Source organism: Carassius auratus, chromosome 22 (genome assembly GCF_003368295.1).
Source record: "Carassius auratus strain Wakin chromosome 22, ASM336829v1, whole genome shotgun sequence".
Classification (NCBI taxonomy): Eukaryota; Metazoa; Chordata; class Actinopteri; order Cypriniformes; family Cyprinidae; genus Carassius; species Carassius auratus.
In genome coordinates this window covers 25,454,015-25,469,642 of record NC_039264.1, presented here as the reverse complement: position 1 = coordinate 25,469,642, position 15,628 = coordinate 25,454,015, and the positions used below count along the sequence as shown (strand labels likewise).

The 15,628-nt window shown below is 37.1% G+C and overlaps 1 protein-coding gene across 4 annotated transcripts; it reads left to right on the top strand.

Annotated features, from left to right (window-relative positions):
• The first annotated feature begins 1,898 nt into the window (after positions 1-1,898).
• Positions 1,899-15,552, top strand: LOC113040162 (tropomyosin alpha-1 chain-like). 4 transcript variants are annotated; one of them, XM_026198448.1, is made up of 9 exons: positions 1,899-2,200; positions 3,170-3,295; positions 10,235-10,368; positions 11,086-11,203; positions 11,289-11,359; positions 11,461-11,536; positions 11,740-11,802; positions 11,897-11,966; positions 13,932-14,138. In XM_026198448.1, the coding sequence occupies exons 1-9, from the start codon at positions 2,087-2,089 to the stop codon at positions 14,012-14,014; spliced, it is 855 nt and encodes a 284-aa protein (XP_026054233.1). In that variant the 5' UTR covers positions 1,899-2,086; the 3' UTR covers positions 14,015-14,138. The 4 variants fall into 4 exon arrangements, with proteins under 4 accessions (XP_026054233.1, XP_026054232.1, XP_026054236.1 ...); XM_026198447.1 differs by lacking the exon at positions 13,932-14,138 and adding an exon at positions 14,828-15,552 and having other exon boundaries at positions 1,900-2,200; XM_026198451.1 differs by lacking the exons at positions 1,899-2,200; positions 3,170-3,295 and adding an exon at positions 5,937-6,432.
• The last annotated feature ends 76 nt before the right edge of the window (positions 15,553-15,628 follow it).

The following is a 15,628-nucleotide window of genomic DNA, read 5'->3' as shown; positions in this document are numbered from 1 at the left end:
TTTTTTACACACAATTTGACATTTTATAAAATAACTTTTGAACTTTACATAGTGAAAAATTGCCAAATTGTTTTGTTTTGATGGAGGAGCAATATTTTATGTGGTAATCGACCTTGACCTTAACTTGTATTGAACTTAGAATCTTGTGTATTGAACATTGATCTAAGCAATTTCTAGATTTCTACCTGGATTGAATGAATTCCTAAAACATGTTTTTGTCCATTGGCGATTTGACAAAGTACACTTTGTGTTGTACTCATCCGTTAAACTTCTTCCACAACATGACACACATTCATACTTCCCTTTATCCTTAAAGCTCAGCGGGAGAGGCATGAGTAAGTAACGTTGAACGAATGCCAAATGACGTTGCATCTTTTCCTTACAACAGTGCTTAAAGGAGGCCAACAAAGGCAGGGCACACTGGAGTGGGTTTACAGGTGCCAAACATCTGTGTACTGCTATGACGTCATATGTAACGATGACATGCAGAAAGCCGTCTGTCTGGAGCACAGGTGTTTTTGGACACCCTTCTCAGCGTGTTCATCCAGGTGTTATGGAGAGTGAATCATCTGTTTGACAGACGAGTATGTCTAAGGTACATGCAGTGGGGAAAAAAAGTGTTACATTCTGCACTTCTGCTCTAGTTTTTGTGCCAAAACAGTTAAACCCAACGGTTTGACCATTTAGCGCTTTGGGTCTCAAAAACTCTAAATCAAGTGTTTGCGTTTGCTTTATATCAGACTTGACTGAACAAGACATGAAATAAATCGAAAGCCACTTTATTTCCTTTCGATATAAATGTGATTAACCCTTGTCTGGGGTTTTAAATGTTTAACATTTAAAACTGGGGTTTTAAATGTGTTCTTAGTGGCTTTTTTGGACATTGCTGTGGTGGTTGACTACGCTTTTGCCCAATTCAAAATGGTCCACTTACAAGTTTTTTTAATATTCTTGTCATTAAATAATCTTTACTGTGTACCTACAGGTTTATTGGCCAGATTAAAATGGTAAGCTTATTATATGGCTTATTTTATGGCTACTTTATAATTTTAGCGTAAAGTTTGTGATAAGTAAAAAAAAGTCCATTACAATGCGCAAAAAAATCAGTAACAAGACAAACACCGCCAATAATGAGATGCAATATGGCACCAATTGCATATGAAATAAGAATAAATGGCGATTTTAGTTCATGTTGAGCAGTTTGAATCAATTCCATGAACTATATGGTAAAAATAACTGAATGCCCAGTTCCGTGATTGACCAATAATTAAGGAGTATTTCAGAGAGCTGCATAATAAGAAAAATAATACCAGCTTCCACAGCAGACTGTACACGACTGCTAAGGGTTAGGGTTTTTGAAAAGTACATAACCATACATTTTAGGGTATTTGAATGAGTTCTTTAGACAAATTTTTTGATGATTGTCATGTACACTTCAAAATGAGTTTTTTTTTCGCAGCAGTTCTACTGAATAAACATTTCTGGTTTCACTAAAGAACCTTTCAGTGAACAGATCTTAAAAGAACCATTCTTCTTCTTAACGAGAAGAACATGTTTTTTTACAACCCAAAGAACCCTTTTCTATAATAAAGAACCTTTTGTAGTATGGAAAGTTTCCATGAATGTTAAAGATTCTTCATGGAATCTTCAACGCCAATAAAGAACATTTATTTTTAAGAATGTAACAAGAACATGAAGCTCATTTAAATGGTTAAATCTGGACCCAGGTCCTATCTGCTCACTTCTCCATCCCTTGGTCCTTTTTTAAAAACAATATGCACCACTCCAAATAAGGAGAAGTTCTTCTGACTGTGTTTGGTCCAGGCCATTCCTTCTCACAAGTGGTTAGATAGGGAGACGGGTGGGGGAGAGGGGTGTTTTAGACTTTGGTTGGGTTATGTAAAGCGATCCAGCATTGCTGGCAGCTCTTGGTTGCAGGCAGCATCAGCTGCATTCTTCTCGTCTCCTAAATCTCCTCGCATCCATTAGTCTGACCACACTTTCGGCTGAAGGACCAAGAACTGCACTTCATTCGTAGCTCCCTCGAATTTCATATTTAACCCAGACACTAGATCAACCTGCAAGCATGGAGGCCATCAAGAAGAAGATGCAGATGCTCAAACTGGACAAGGAAAACGCCATCGACCGGGCAGAGCAGGCAGAGACAGAACAGAAAGCTGCTGAGGACAAATGCAAGCAGGTAAGAACTCAGGATTTCAGGTAGATCCAGAAGAAAGTGATGTGAAAAATGTATGAATGCTTAAAGTCCCAACAAAAGTGTTGGCAATAGCGTCTGTAAAGGCTGGACTGTATGATTGTAATCAAGGAGAAGTGAGCCAAGACCTCATACTTGAAAACCAAGTATGCATTTGAGCTGCAATTCTGGGTCTTTCACAACAGTGGCTACTTATTTTGTACAATTATATAGGAATGCTAAAAAAATCTGCACCTAACAATTTCAATTATAGTAAGGCATTTATTAATCTTGGTTAATGTCTTTTTTCTTCATATATTAAAAATTGTTTAATGTTAAAAGATGCATAGGTTAATTTTACTCTAATAATAATAATAAAAAAATACATGGATAAATAGGCTAATGATTTAACATTAATAATGAATAATGAAATATTTGGAAATAATTGTGAATTGGGTTATTGTTATAGTGTATATTTAATAAAACTATATGTGTTTAGTCCTCTAGAAAGTCACTGTAGAAATTTTGCCCAATCTGTCCAATACAAAGAGAAGGCCTTAGAATGTAATATGGGTTATAAGGTCATATAATAATAATTCATTAGTAAAATTATTTAATTATAATTTATTAGTAAAATTATTTAATTATAATTAATTGTTACAATTATTATACATAATTATAATAATATCAGTCATAAAATATTATAAATTCATAAAATCATAGTCATAAAATGCAAAAAAAATTAAATGAAATATTTAGGCGAAATATAACCACTTTTTATACATTACGTATAGAATCATGTATATGTATAGCATGTACATTTAAAAATAATATTATGCACCAGAAAAATAGTTAAAATCTATCAACACTATACGCATTCCAGACAGATTTTAGTTTGGACAGCTGGGATAAATTCCTTTGAGTTATGTCATGTGTGCAGTGCTCTGACACATTTACTCACTCTTCCACATTCAGCTGGAGGATGAGCTGGTCGGCCTGCAGAAGAAGCTCAAACAGACTGAAGATGAACTGGACAAGTACTCAGAGGCCCTGAAAGACGCCCAAGAGAAACTGGAACTGTCTGAAAAAAAAGCTGCTGACGTAAGTGACGCATTCTTTAGACTAGGGTTCAATAAAAACAGAATCAGACATGATACCTCTATGATAAACAACTTAAGTCATTCAGGCTTTGTTATGATGCTTTTACTTCCTGTCACTGTGGCTCTGATCCCAGCTGGTCCCTTTCAGGGTCACGGCACCATTTCCAAGCGTTTCAAATGGGGATTTATAGGGCAATAAAAAGCTTTACCTCAATAAAACATGTCAAGACATGAATCTTTTAAAATACCTTTCTCCTCAGGTTTACTTTTGTAATGCCTTGAAACGGACAATTCCCTCCCTAAAAAGGTAATTTTCAGGTTTAAACACACAAATTAAGTACTTTTACAGGAATGGTTTACACAAAAATGAATATTTGCTGAAAATGCACTCACCCTCAGGCCGTCCAGGATCCAGATGATTTTATTTTTTCATCCGTACACATTTACAGAAATTTAGCACTTCATCACCAATGGATCATTTGCAGTGAATGGGTGCCATCAGAATAAGAGTCTAAACATGACAGTAATCCAGAAGTAGTCCACATGACTATTATTAGTTAACATATTGTGAAGTTTGTTTGTAAAAATCTAATCCATCAATCATTAAGGTGTTTAAACTTTAAACCATTGCTTCTAGCCAAAATATGAGTCCATATTCCATAAAATTGCTTCTTCCAGTGAAAAGTCCATCCCCTGTTGTCCGCTCAAATCAAAGTCCACCAACATATTTCTAATTGTAAACCATGCTTGATTTGTGCATATTTCTCTCCTGATACAGAAATGACAACTGTTTTTTTTTCCACTGGAAAAAAGCAATTATTATAGATAGAGGTCTCATATTTTAGCTGGAACCAATGGATTGAAATTAAAACCGCATCAATGATGGATTTGTTTCTTACAAGCATGTAACTTTGCACTTCACAAGACATTAATTGATGGACTGGAGCGGTGTGAATTACTGTGTTGTTTTTATCAGCTGTTTGGACTCTCATTCTGACGGCACCCATTAACTACAGAGGATCCATTGATGAGCAAGTGATATAATGTAGAATTTCTCAAAATCCGTTCCGCAGAAGAGTCAAACTCATCTACTACTTGCATGCGGGTGAGTTCATTTTCAGCAAATTTTCATTTTTGGGTGAACTATTCCTTGAAGCTGAAATGAAGCACAAAGGGTTTCACCTGTAGAAACGGGTTTGGCTTTAGGACGAGGGAGAAAATTGCCGTAATTACACATGGGTCTGAAGTGGTCCATCCTGTCCTCTGCTCTGATAAGCTCGGGTTACTCCTCACAATGTGACCTCAAAGGAAATGACTGCATAGTTCGAGAAGGAAGCCGAGGAGGGGCAAACCGCTTGTTTGTGATTCCTTAATGATTCCAGGATGGAGGTAAATCCCTTTAAGGAGAGATGTTATCATTGACCACAAAACACTTTTACGAGACAAACCGTAACATCAAACTTTATCCAATAAGAGGACAAATGTATTTTTGAGCAAGATTCATTTCCTGTAGAACGTTCTAGTTTTCTGTAGGCAGACCGTGAGGCCTAAAACTGGGAATACAAGCACATTTTGAGTTCCTTGGAGCGTTGCCCTGAAAATGTGCTCCAGACAAGCCTACCACATGTCATGCATTAGAGGAAACTGTAAACTAATTATACATCTGCATTCGCAATGCCACAGAAGTAAGATACTCTGGATTTCTGAGGTCTGTTTCTGATAAGTCAGTGAACAGCAGGGGAGACTGGGACTTGGGTTGCCATGTAGCAGGCCAGGAATCCCAAGAATGCAGCGAAAGCAAACACAGAGGGCCACACTCCTGTGACTAATGAAATCAATGCTGGCTCGTCTTTAGAACAAAAGCACACTTCTGAGAAAAGTGTGTCACACATGAAATGGTGTTTAAGGTCAAAACTGAGGGGGTTGTAATTGAAATCTTGCGTTTAATTGCTGTGTTGAAGTAGTAAGTGGTGGCAAAGTCACAACCTGTAGTGCATTTCGCCTTTTGACTACTTTGAATTTTCATTTGGTAACAAAAATAATGAATATTTTCAATGGCAACGAATCATTAATACGACTAAAAACATTTTTTTTTTTGCTTTAAAATAAATGTATATAGCCTACTGTAACATTTGTCAGGTATGTGAAAATCTAAAACTCATAGTCTTATCCAAAAATATTATTTAATGTGATCGAATCAATCAACCGGAAAACATTTAATGGACAGATTGGGTAGCAATGGCAGTGTTTCTCAAATAAGGGGCCTCAGAAAACTAACGAGGGATGCAAGATGATATCAGGCTATTCATAATATGAAATCTTTAATGTGATCCTTTTTGAGATGTCTAGAATTAAGAAATTATTTGTGTTCAATTGTATTTCGAATGTTACATTTCTGTTAAAAATGATTTTACAGTGTAGAATAAAGTAATTATATATTTGAAAAAGAAGAGAAAAAATTAGAACGAGCATAAACTAAAAGACTACTTCTTTCTAGGGATCGGAGTTGTCAAAGTTTATGTAAAAACGTAATTAAAAGGAAACGAGACTGAATTGTGACTCAATGGGAGCCCCGCCCGCCGTGACGTCACAGGGACCTCACTTTTTCACTACATTGAAACTTTCCTGCAGAAGTTCTGCCTCCTTACATTCTCTCACATTCCAATGACTCCATGAGACAGAAATAACCTCCTGCGAAGAGCGGTTTTTGTTCATTGAAGCGTTTTGTATTGATCCGGACTGGGAAGAACTTGGGATTGCCTATTTCATATCATTTTTTCACTTCTATTTCTTTTCCTTTTTTTTGCACTGGCCATCCAAGTACATTAGCATTCCGTTATTTTGTAACATCCCTATATTCGGTATTATATTTTGACGTATTTATTTTTTAATAGCCTTTTGAAAAGTTTCCCGTTGTTTTTTGCACATCGTTTTATCTTTCCCTGAGCAAAGTCGCGATTTGTTTCGTTTTTCAGTCGCAAGTATAGTATAATAAAAGTATCTAAAATGACAGGTGTGACTTCTTTGGACTCAGTGAAGAGAAAGATCCAGACTTTGCAGCAGCAGGCGGATGACGCAGAAGATCGAGCTTTGGTTCTACAGCGCGAGCTGGACAATGAGCGCGAGCTCCGGGAGAAAGTGAGACACATCTTCTTACTTCTTCTTACTTCTTACATATCGTCTTTACAGTCTCCGGACTCTTCTACGCGTTCGCTCTGTGAGCACAGGCGTCTATAAAAAGCTCCTGGGCTCCTCTGAAGACTGTAATTGTATGTTTAGCTGAAAACGAGACCTGGATGAAGACGTGAGGTTGTGGAATGAAAGGCGTTGGTCCAAAGGGACAGTCCGACCCCCAAATCTGCCTTTGGGCAGTTGTTAGGCCTCACTGTTTTCTCATATAAGTTTATTGCACCGTTTTACTGTTATTTTAGTCTTACAAACCATTTTAATTTACAAAATTAACAATGTATTTGTTTTAACTAGCAATTGGTGCGTTTTTGCCTGTTTAGTACTTAAAGCATAATTCTTAAAGATTTCTATCTATCTATCTATCTATCTATCTATCTATCTATCTATCTATCTATCTATCTATCTATCTATCTATCTATCTCATCTTTCTATCTATCTATAGATCTATCTATCTCTGTCTATGAGTTATTTCTACCCTGTCTAACTTTTTTTTGGTCTGAGGGACCTAATGTATTCAGTCATACAACCATCCATCCAGCAGAAAAGAAAAACAAAGAGAAATTGAAGTTATTGCAGTTAAAGGATCGATTTGTATTGTATTTGTATTCTGTTGGTTTAATCAAAATGCAACGTTCATTTAGACCTAATTAATAATATTTCTTTTGAATAAAGCCGCTTAATTCAGATGAAGAATAGTAAATGTAAATGCTGGTGAAGGAAGCCCTCTCCCCCACGGTCCTTGGTGGATTTAGATGCTTCATTTTCTGACTCATCCTTTTTGGAGCACTTAATGTTCAAACTGCCTTAAGGAAACATAGCCAGAACCCTACAGTCTGTCTGTTCTCATTTAACTGGAATGGAACTTCCAGGAAATGTGAATGTTCTCCTGCTTGGGTTTAGACAGTGAAGATCTTTGTTAGATCTTTCGCAGAACTCAAGAATTAGATTTGGCTCTACTCAAGAAAGACCCAAAGGATGTCCCATCCAGAGCTTCCAAAGGAACTGAGTCAGGATGTTGTCTCTTGCTCCACACTGGAGTTTCCTGTGGACCCTCTTCGTATTCAGATGACCATGCAGATATGCAGGAAGCTGGCACTGCTTGAGAAAAGTCCAGTTCTTCAGGTGTTTGTAGACCAATAGTGTCTTTTGTCTAAGACCTGTTAATGGAGATCTTAAGAAATGTTAGGAAGGTTTTTGGTCCCATCCTTCTTCTACCTCAACTTCCTTCTGTCTCTTTTGTGGTGTCGAGTCATATGCTTATAATACAAGTTTTGCTGGCTTTGCATTCATAAGTGGGAGTTTTCCCACCCTTAGAGTGACAGAATGCTGCTGGATTTGGTCATGACGTGACCAGTGACCTCTCCATGATGGTCCTAATCTATGTAGGCCATAATTCAGAGCGGGGTTAAAAGTCAAGAACATGACTAGAAACATATGGCGAAGCCTGCACAAAAACCATTAGGCTTGTCAAATTTGCATTGACAGGTTCCCATGGTGTCATAAATGATAAAGACCTCTTTTGCATATCTTTTCAAAGTTTAGTCACACAAGTGGTCGTTTACTTTACAATACTCCAATAAACTTCTGCTTTTCCTTGAGTTTGGTGAGAAATCACCAATCATTTTGCATCTGCAACTCTTTCTTTGGCTCTTTTAGGTCTCTAGAAAATGAACTTGAAAACGAGCCTTCGTTTCTTTCACTTCCTTACTTAATTGCCACTGTTCGTTTTCATCCGATAGGCCTTATTTTCATAATATCAGCCCATAGAAAGGTCATTACACTGATAGGGTTCGTCTCAGTGTTTGCTGAGTGTCACATACAATAGTACTGTGCCTCAGGAAGTCGACAGCAGTCCGAGGTGATTCCCCCTCATTTCAACCCTAAACGTATAATTGGAAACGGACGTCACAGGGGCTCTAACAAGATCTGAGTGCACTGTGGTTTAAATGGGCCTGGGAATCCAAAGATCTGGGAATGTCGACGTCTCATATCATTCATATGGGTGTTTGGGTTTGTTTGGTACATGATAAAACATTCAAGGCTGCGTCTAGACGCTTTTCGATAAAATATGGCTGTTTTTGTTTTTGGTATTCTTTAGCCTTTAAATCTTTTTGGCACTTTACCACTAGCATTCTCCAGAGCTTCTTTTACCATATATGGCTTTCATCTAAAGCAACGCGGGGAACGCGGTGACTAAGGAAAGGGCACGGCTCATGAGGGAGTATCCTGACCCTGAACTGAATGAGCATTTTGGGAGGGGAAAGGATGTGGAGTGTGTCCATTTCCTGTGCATTTTTCTCCTCCCCTCTCTGGTTCTCTTTTATTTCGAAAGGGGGTCAACTTCCTACTCCATTGATGTGTTGGTGAAATATGTGTGAATAAATGTTCATTTGACCTCCTTCTTTAATATTGTTGATATTGAAGAGCATATTTAAATGGGACTTTGTGAAATACGATACATTTTGAGATAAATTGCAAAATACAAGCTCACACATTGAAAAATAGTCACAGTTTTGAGAAAAAAGTTGCAATGAATTATCTTGAAATAAAACATATCTCGCAATTCTAAATGTATTTCTCGTAATTGTGAGATATAAAGTTGCATTGCGAAATAAAGTCCAGATTATGAGGAAAAGTCGCAATTGTGTGAAATATTTTATACCTTGAAATACAACTTTATATCTGACTTTATTCCTCTTAATCGCGAAATATAAAATTACATTTGTAGAGTCACATTGATAGTTGGTTTGAAAGTTGTTGTCACAATGCGAGATATAAAGTTGTATTGTGATATATAAAATGAAAAAACAATTATGAGATGAAAGTTATATTTGTTGACATAAAGTCACATTACCCACATTTTCGAACAAGTTATAAAGTTACATTTGAATAGTCTAAGTCACATTGTGAGATAAAATCTTTTATTGCGAAATGTAAGTCACAATTTTAAGAAAAAACTCGGGATTACAAGAAAAGAAGTTGAAATTATGAGAAAACATTCACAATATTGAGGTTTGGCCCTATTCTGGGAGTCATCACATTCTTTTTTGTGTTTTATTAAAGTTTTTTTATGCTATCCAGTAGCAAACTAGCTATAAAAAAACTTGAAAGTAAAGTGGTATGTCAGCCTTGATCCGTTCACTACCGTTCATGCTTCAAATATTTTACTGGACCTTAAAGAAAGCAACAGGAGTCCGTAGAAGCAGCTCTGACTCAAAACAAAGATGCTATCAGAAAATGGACGATTTACTCCTCTTAACTTTTCCCCTATGCCCTGTTTTTCTGTCTTCTCTTAAAGTTTAAACCCAGATGCGGTTTCCTGGCTGCGAGATTTTCCTACCGTTCTGAGAGCATTGCTCGCTCGCTCAGTTGAGAGTCTGTGAGAGAGCCATGGTGATATTTGTCATAATTATAGTTGCAATTATCAGTCCAATAACTTGCCTGTTTGGCTGTGAGGTCTCTTAAAAGCCGAGAAATGTCACAGAGGCACCATTGTGCTCATTCTGAGGCCAATCTTTGTTTGAATCACAACGGGTGGTGGTGGTGGTCGTAAAGGGTGTAAAAATGTTTTTTCTGTCGCAGTTGACTGTGCATTGTGCAAAAACAAAACACAAAAAAATGACGGAAATGACATGCCATCATCTTGAGGATCCCCACAGACTTGAAAAATATTAGAACATCGTTTTAAAAAGCCACATGTATATTTGCATATAATTACATAGAAGTAACCTTTGACCTTTTTTGTCGTCAGGCTGAGGGTGATGTGGCGGGTCTGAACCGCAGGATTCAGCTGGTGGAGGAGGAACTGGATCGGGCTCAGGAGAGGCTGGCAACTGCACTGCAGAAACTGGAAGAGGCGGAGAAAGCAGCAGACGAGAGCGAGAGGTCAATGGAAACCTTGCATTTTTAAAGAATGGCGGAAAGGAATTAATTGCTGTGTTGCTTCGGGTACAAACTACATGGCTCTGCTGGACCAGAACATCTTTGTCTCATCAATCCACAAGCAAATGTATAAGATGATAGCACAATGTGACAGAATTAAATATAATTAAAAGAGTCAAGTTATTTACTTTTAACCATGTTTGAGAGGTTATTGTTCGGGAGCACTTTTAAAAGCGAACACTTATTCACTATTAACTATGACTTTTCCCTCAGTAAATTTCTAATTTGCTGATTATTAATAGTTAGTAAGGTAGTTGTTGAGTTTAGTAATTGGGTAGGATTAGGAATGTAGAATAAGGCATTAATATGTGCTTAATTACTACTAATAAATGGCTAATATTCTAGGAATATGCATGCTAATTAACAACTAGTTAAGATGGAAATTTTCCATGAGTTTTTTTAGAAATTAGATGGATTGAAATCACAATGTTCCATGTATTGTTCAATCTGGTTCACAAATTGTTTTGAATGATTCATTAGCGAAGTTATCTGAATAAGTGTCTTGTGTACAGTAATCACAAACAAGCAGAGAGTTCATGGAAATTCATTGGTTGCTTCCTGTTTCCAGATTCCATGACCGTGGGATTGCTGTTTACTATGAAATAACACTCACATCTCCTATTGAAGATCTAATCACTAACTTGCTTGTTTCTCCTCCAGAGGCATGAAGGTCATCGAGAACCGTGCCATGAAGGACGAGGAGAAGATGGAGATCCAGGAGATGCAGCTGAAGGAGGCCAAACACATCGCCGAGGAGGCCGACCGCAAATACGAAGAGGTGAGTTACAAGCGTCTTGAAGGAACAACGCTTCCAGATGTGTGAAAGCTTGAAGCTCTTCATCTGAACGTCATCTCGTCCACAGGTGGCCCGTAAACTGGTGATCCTCGAGGGGGAGCTGGAGCGAGCCGAGGAGAGAGCTGAAGTCGCCGAATGGTATCATCTGCCTATTCTCACACTTCTGTTCTCACACTCTATGATGTGAATGTTTGTTTCTTGTCCAGTTAAAACATTGTTTTCCTCTCAAACACCTCCAGCAAAACTAGTGATTTAGAGGAGGAATTGAAAAACGTTACCAACAACTTTAAATCCCTAGAGGCTCAGGCAGAGAAAGTAAGTCAACATCTCTCTTTTATCTGTTAATGTTCACCGAGTCACAATTTCAGACCTCTATAATAATCAGCGCTCGACTTCAGAGCTCGATAATTGCTTTGAAACTAAAAGACAGTAATTTACGGTTAAAGTTCTCACAACATAATAGCTCTGAAAGCGAAGCAAAGTTTATGCAGATTTGCCGTATCTGTCTTTGTTTTCAGTACTCGGAAAAAGAAGACAAGTATGAAGAGGAAATTAAAGTTCTTAGTGACAAGCTGAAGGAGGTAAAGAAGGCAATAAATGAGACAAGGGTCAAAGATAAGCTGCCCTTTCTCATCCCAACTGTTTTTTTTTTTACTTCCGTATTGTGTTTTTCAGGCCGAGACCCGTGCAGAGTTTGCTGAGAGGACAGTGACCAAACTGGAAAAATCCATCGATGACCTGGAAGGTACGAACATAGTAATATTTGTGTTAAATATTTGAGTTACGCAAGTTTACTGTGGAGCCAAAAGTTGAATCTTGGGAAGACTCTGTAAATGAACATAGAGATTCTGTTGGATTAACTACATGTTCTAGAAGTGCAAGTATCTGTTTCCAAAACACTGTACTGTAGCTTTTCCCATAATTAGCAATGACTGCTATTTTAGCTGTGTAGCACGACAACATGCTGACTCATTCTAGTGCATCGGTTCCTTTGGATTGATTTGTCGTTAAGAATGACTTTATTCAAATAGTTCATTTCAAAAATTCACAGTAGCTGTTGTCAAAGCATTGTTACTTTTCCAGGAATAAGATATTTTCTCTAGTAAATCAAGATTAGCACAACAAAAACCATAGGCGGAGATGATTCATTTTAGTTTGACTGGTTTGGGCAGTTTAAAAGCAATCAACTGATTCATAAACCAGATTTGATTGGTCTGGGTGGTCCGTTTTAGTGAATCACTTCATTCAGAAAATGTGAACTAGTTCTAAAACTAGATTTGATTTATTTGGGGGGTTAATTTTTGTGAATCACTTCATTCTGAACTGAAGGAATGAACTGGTTCAAAATCTAGATTCAATTGGTTTGGGTGGTTTATTTTAACAAATTTGTTCAGATGGATAGAACAAAAGAGAGATATTTTACTCCTGTATACATTTAAAGAAACACTCCACTTTTTTTAAAAAATAGGCTCATTTTCCAACTCCCCTAGAGCTAAACAGTTGTGTTTTACCGTTTTTGAATCCATTCAGCCGATCTCTGGGTCTGGCGGTAGCACTTTTAGCTTAGCTTAGCATAGATAACTGAATCTGAATCTGACCGTTAGCATCTTGAAAAATGACCAAAAAGTTTAGATATTTTCCCTTCTGTAGTTACATCGTGTACTAAGACCGACGGAAAATTAAAAGCTGCTATTTTGTATGTTCAGGACTATTTTCAGGCGCTGTGTAATATCACTGCATGGTACAGCAGCAAAGTTTGTTGATTATTATGCCGGAATGAGAGTATAGCTCCTGGCCATATCAGCCTGGAAAAATATCTAAACTCTTCATCATTTTTGAGCGAGATGCTAACGGTCTAATCAGATTCAGTGATCTATGCTAAGCTAAGCTAAAAGTGCTACCGCCAGAGCCAGAGTTCGGCTGAAAGGATTCGGAGATGAATGGATAAAAAAACGGTAAAACTCATCTGTTTAACTCTAGGAGAGTTGGAAAATGAGCCTGTTTTAAGTAAATTAATTATTTTTTCAAAAGTTATATCAAAGGGTCACTTTTGACTATAGTTTGACTTGGTAAACAACACTACATACTAAACTGTTCTAATGAAAACTTCAGTGAAGGTAAGGAAGTGGCTAAATGAACTTTTCACCTTCAGAAATGACCAGTGGTTAAGCAGAACACGTTAAAGTCTTTCATGGATAGGGTTTTACAGATCACAGGCGGGGCATAGAGCGGCCATCAATTTTTATTAACCACACGACACCATATTGGTTTAGAGAAATTCTGTCAGGGTTCCAGCAGGCTTATATTTCATCTGCTTGAAGCTTTCACTGGAAGATGATATATTAAGCTCAGTATATGGAATCAGTTTAAACAAGCCTGGTATTACTTCTGTCCCAAGAGAAATGAAGTATGTCTGTTTCCTACAGTGCAAGGCAACTCTTTAAGAGACCAAACTCTGCATTTGCTTATTAATAAAAGTATATGAATAGTAAAAGTACCCATACCTTCTCAGGGCCAGATGAAATTTTAAACAGTCATTGATTGTTGGTTTGCACATGATTTTCTTACATTGTTCTTGGTAAACCATGATCTTTCATAGCATGTTTAGTCTTCAAACATCCGTTAACTTCTTGTCTCTCTCTTTTCATTTGGTTTTTGTCCATTGCTGCTTCTGATCCTTCACTTTCCTGCTTTTCCTGCCGATCTTCAGATGAACTCTATTCTCAGAAGCTGAAGTATAAGGCCATCTCCGAGGAGCTGGACCATGCTCTCAATGACATGACCTCCCTCTAGACCCATCTCTGTCCCGCTCTGCTGCACCTCCTGCTATCTCAGATTTTTAGACACTTTCTTCATGTTCGCTTCATTTTCTTCAATGTGTCTTCACTAGTCTCAATAAAACATTCCTTTTCTTTCATTTCAGACTCTCAATCTTCTGTTTTCATTGTTAATGAATTGTTATGAAGATTAGGAGGGGTCCTTGTGGTGAAGAAAAACCTGGAAATTTGAGGACAATTTTAGGCCTAGATGAAATATTGTACATGCTTCTAAGATGTAGTGATGTCCGATTTGTGATCACAATCACAAATGACTAAAAAGAAAGGTTGATGAAATTCTATGGTTATGGTAATGCATTTTTTTCAAAAGTATGTGAACCTTTGAGAAATTTGGGACCTTTACACAAAAAAAAAAAAAAAAAAAAACTCTGTTACTAAATGACCCAGACCATGGAGTTAGTTCTAAATTTATAAAAAATATTAACTATATTACAAAGATTTTTTTTATTAAAAAGTTTCCTACACCTTACATGTAAAAATCTCATGACTACAAAGGTGAGGTTACATTTCAATTCTGACAGATTTCCCACTTATATCTCTAGTTTACTAATCTTCACAATAGAAAAGTACTTCTTTAGACGTAGTACACTTCATTGTAATTTAATACTATTACTTTTTCTGACCATTTATTGCAAGCAAAAATGTTTTTTTTTTTAATATATAGTGTGGTTGTGGATGAAGTGCACTAAACTAAGTCTTTAAGCCTATTTTAACGTGTCAAAAATTATAACAATGTCGTCTGACTAATTACATTCATTTTTGCTTTTAGAAAAATTATCTTCTGCAAAGGAAGAAAACCTCGGAATGCATCAAGTGCTGGATCAGACACTTCAGGAGCTGAACAGCTTATAAAAGACACGACGATGAGAGAGAACGACGTCCATCGTGCAACATTCCACAAATACTCTCCTTCATTCCAACTCGCAAGCTATTCAGCCCCATTTTCTCACAGAATGGGCTAATAATTTAATTTTTGATCTGAGGTATTTCTTTTGCGCTTTTATCCAAGCTGGCTTGATATAGCTACTTCCAAAACATAGGCAAACAACCTGAGGTGCTACAACCGAGTTTTCCCACTAAAAGAACGGTATAAATAGTTTAATAAATGCCATACCGCATGGAAAGTGAATATGTTAATGTGCTGAGCTGAAATTCACTTGAAGTTGTGCTATTAATGTGTTTTATGGTCAAATGAAGACATTATGTGTTATCATTTCAGCCTTTCATATGTACATCATGCGCTCCATCTATTGGCCACATGATGCACTGCAGTACATCAATCCATTGATAATGCCATGTTATTTTTGACAAGAGAACTTTTGTGGAACCACCACAAAATGGGGACCAAACAAAGGCCAAAGAAACATTAGCTCTTCCCTAGTCATTTCTGTGAATGCGTTTTGTTGCCCCCTCCACCCCCCGTCAAATTAGTATTTCAAAATATCGCATAAATAACATTTCTTTTCCACTTGTAATAAATTTTTATAAAAAGTCTACTTTGTGTTTGATTATTGTCCAGAACAGTCATGAAGAACAGGCTAAGCTTCGTATCTTACTTCCAAGTTGATTC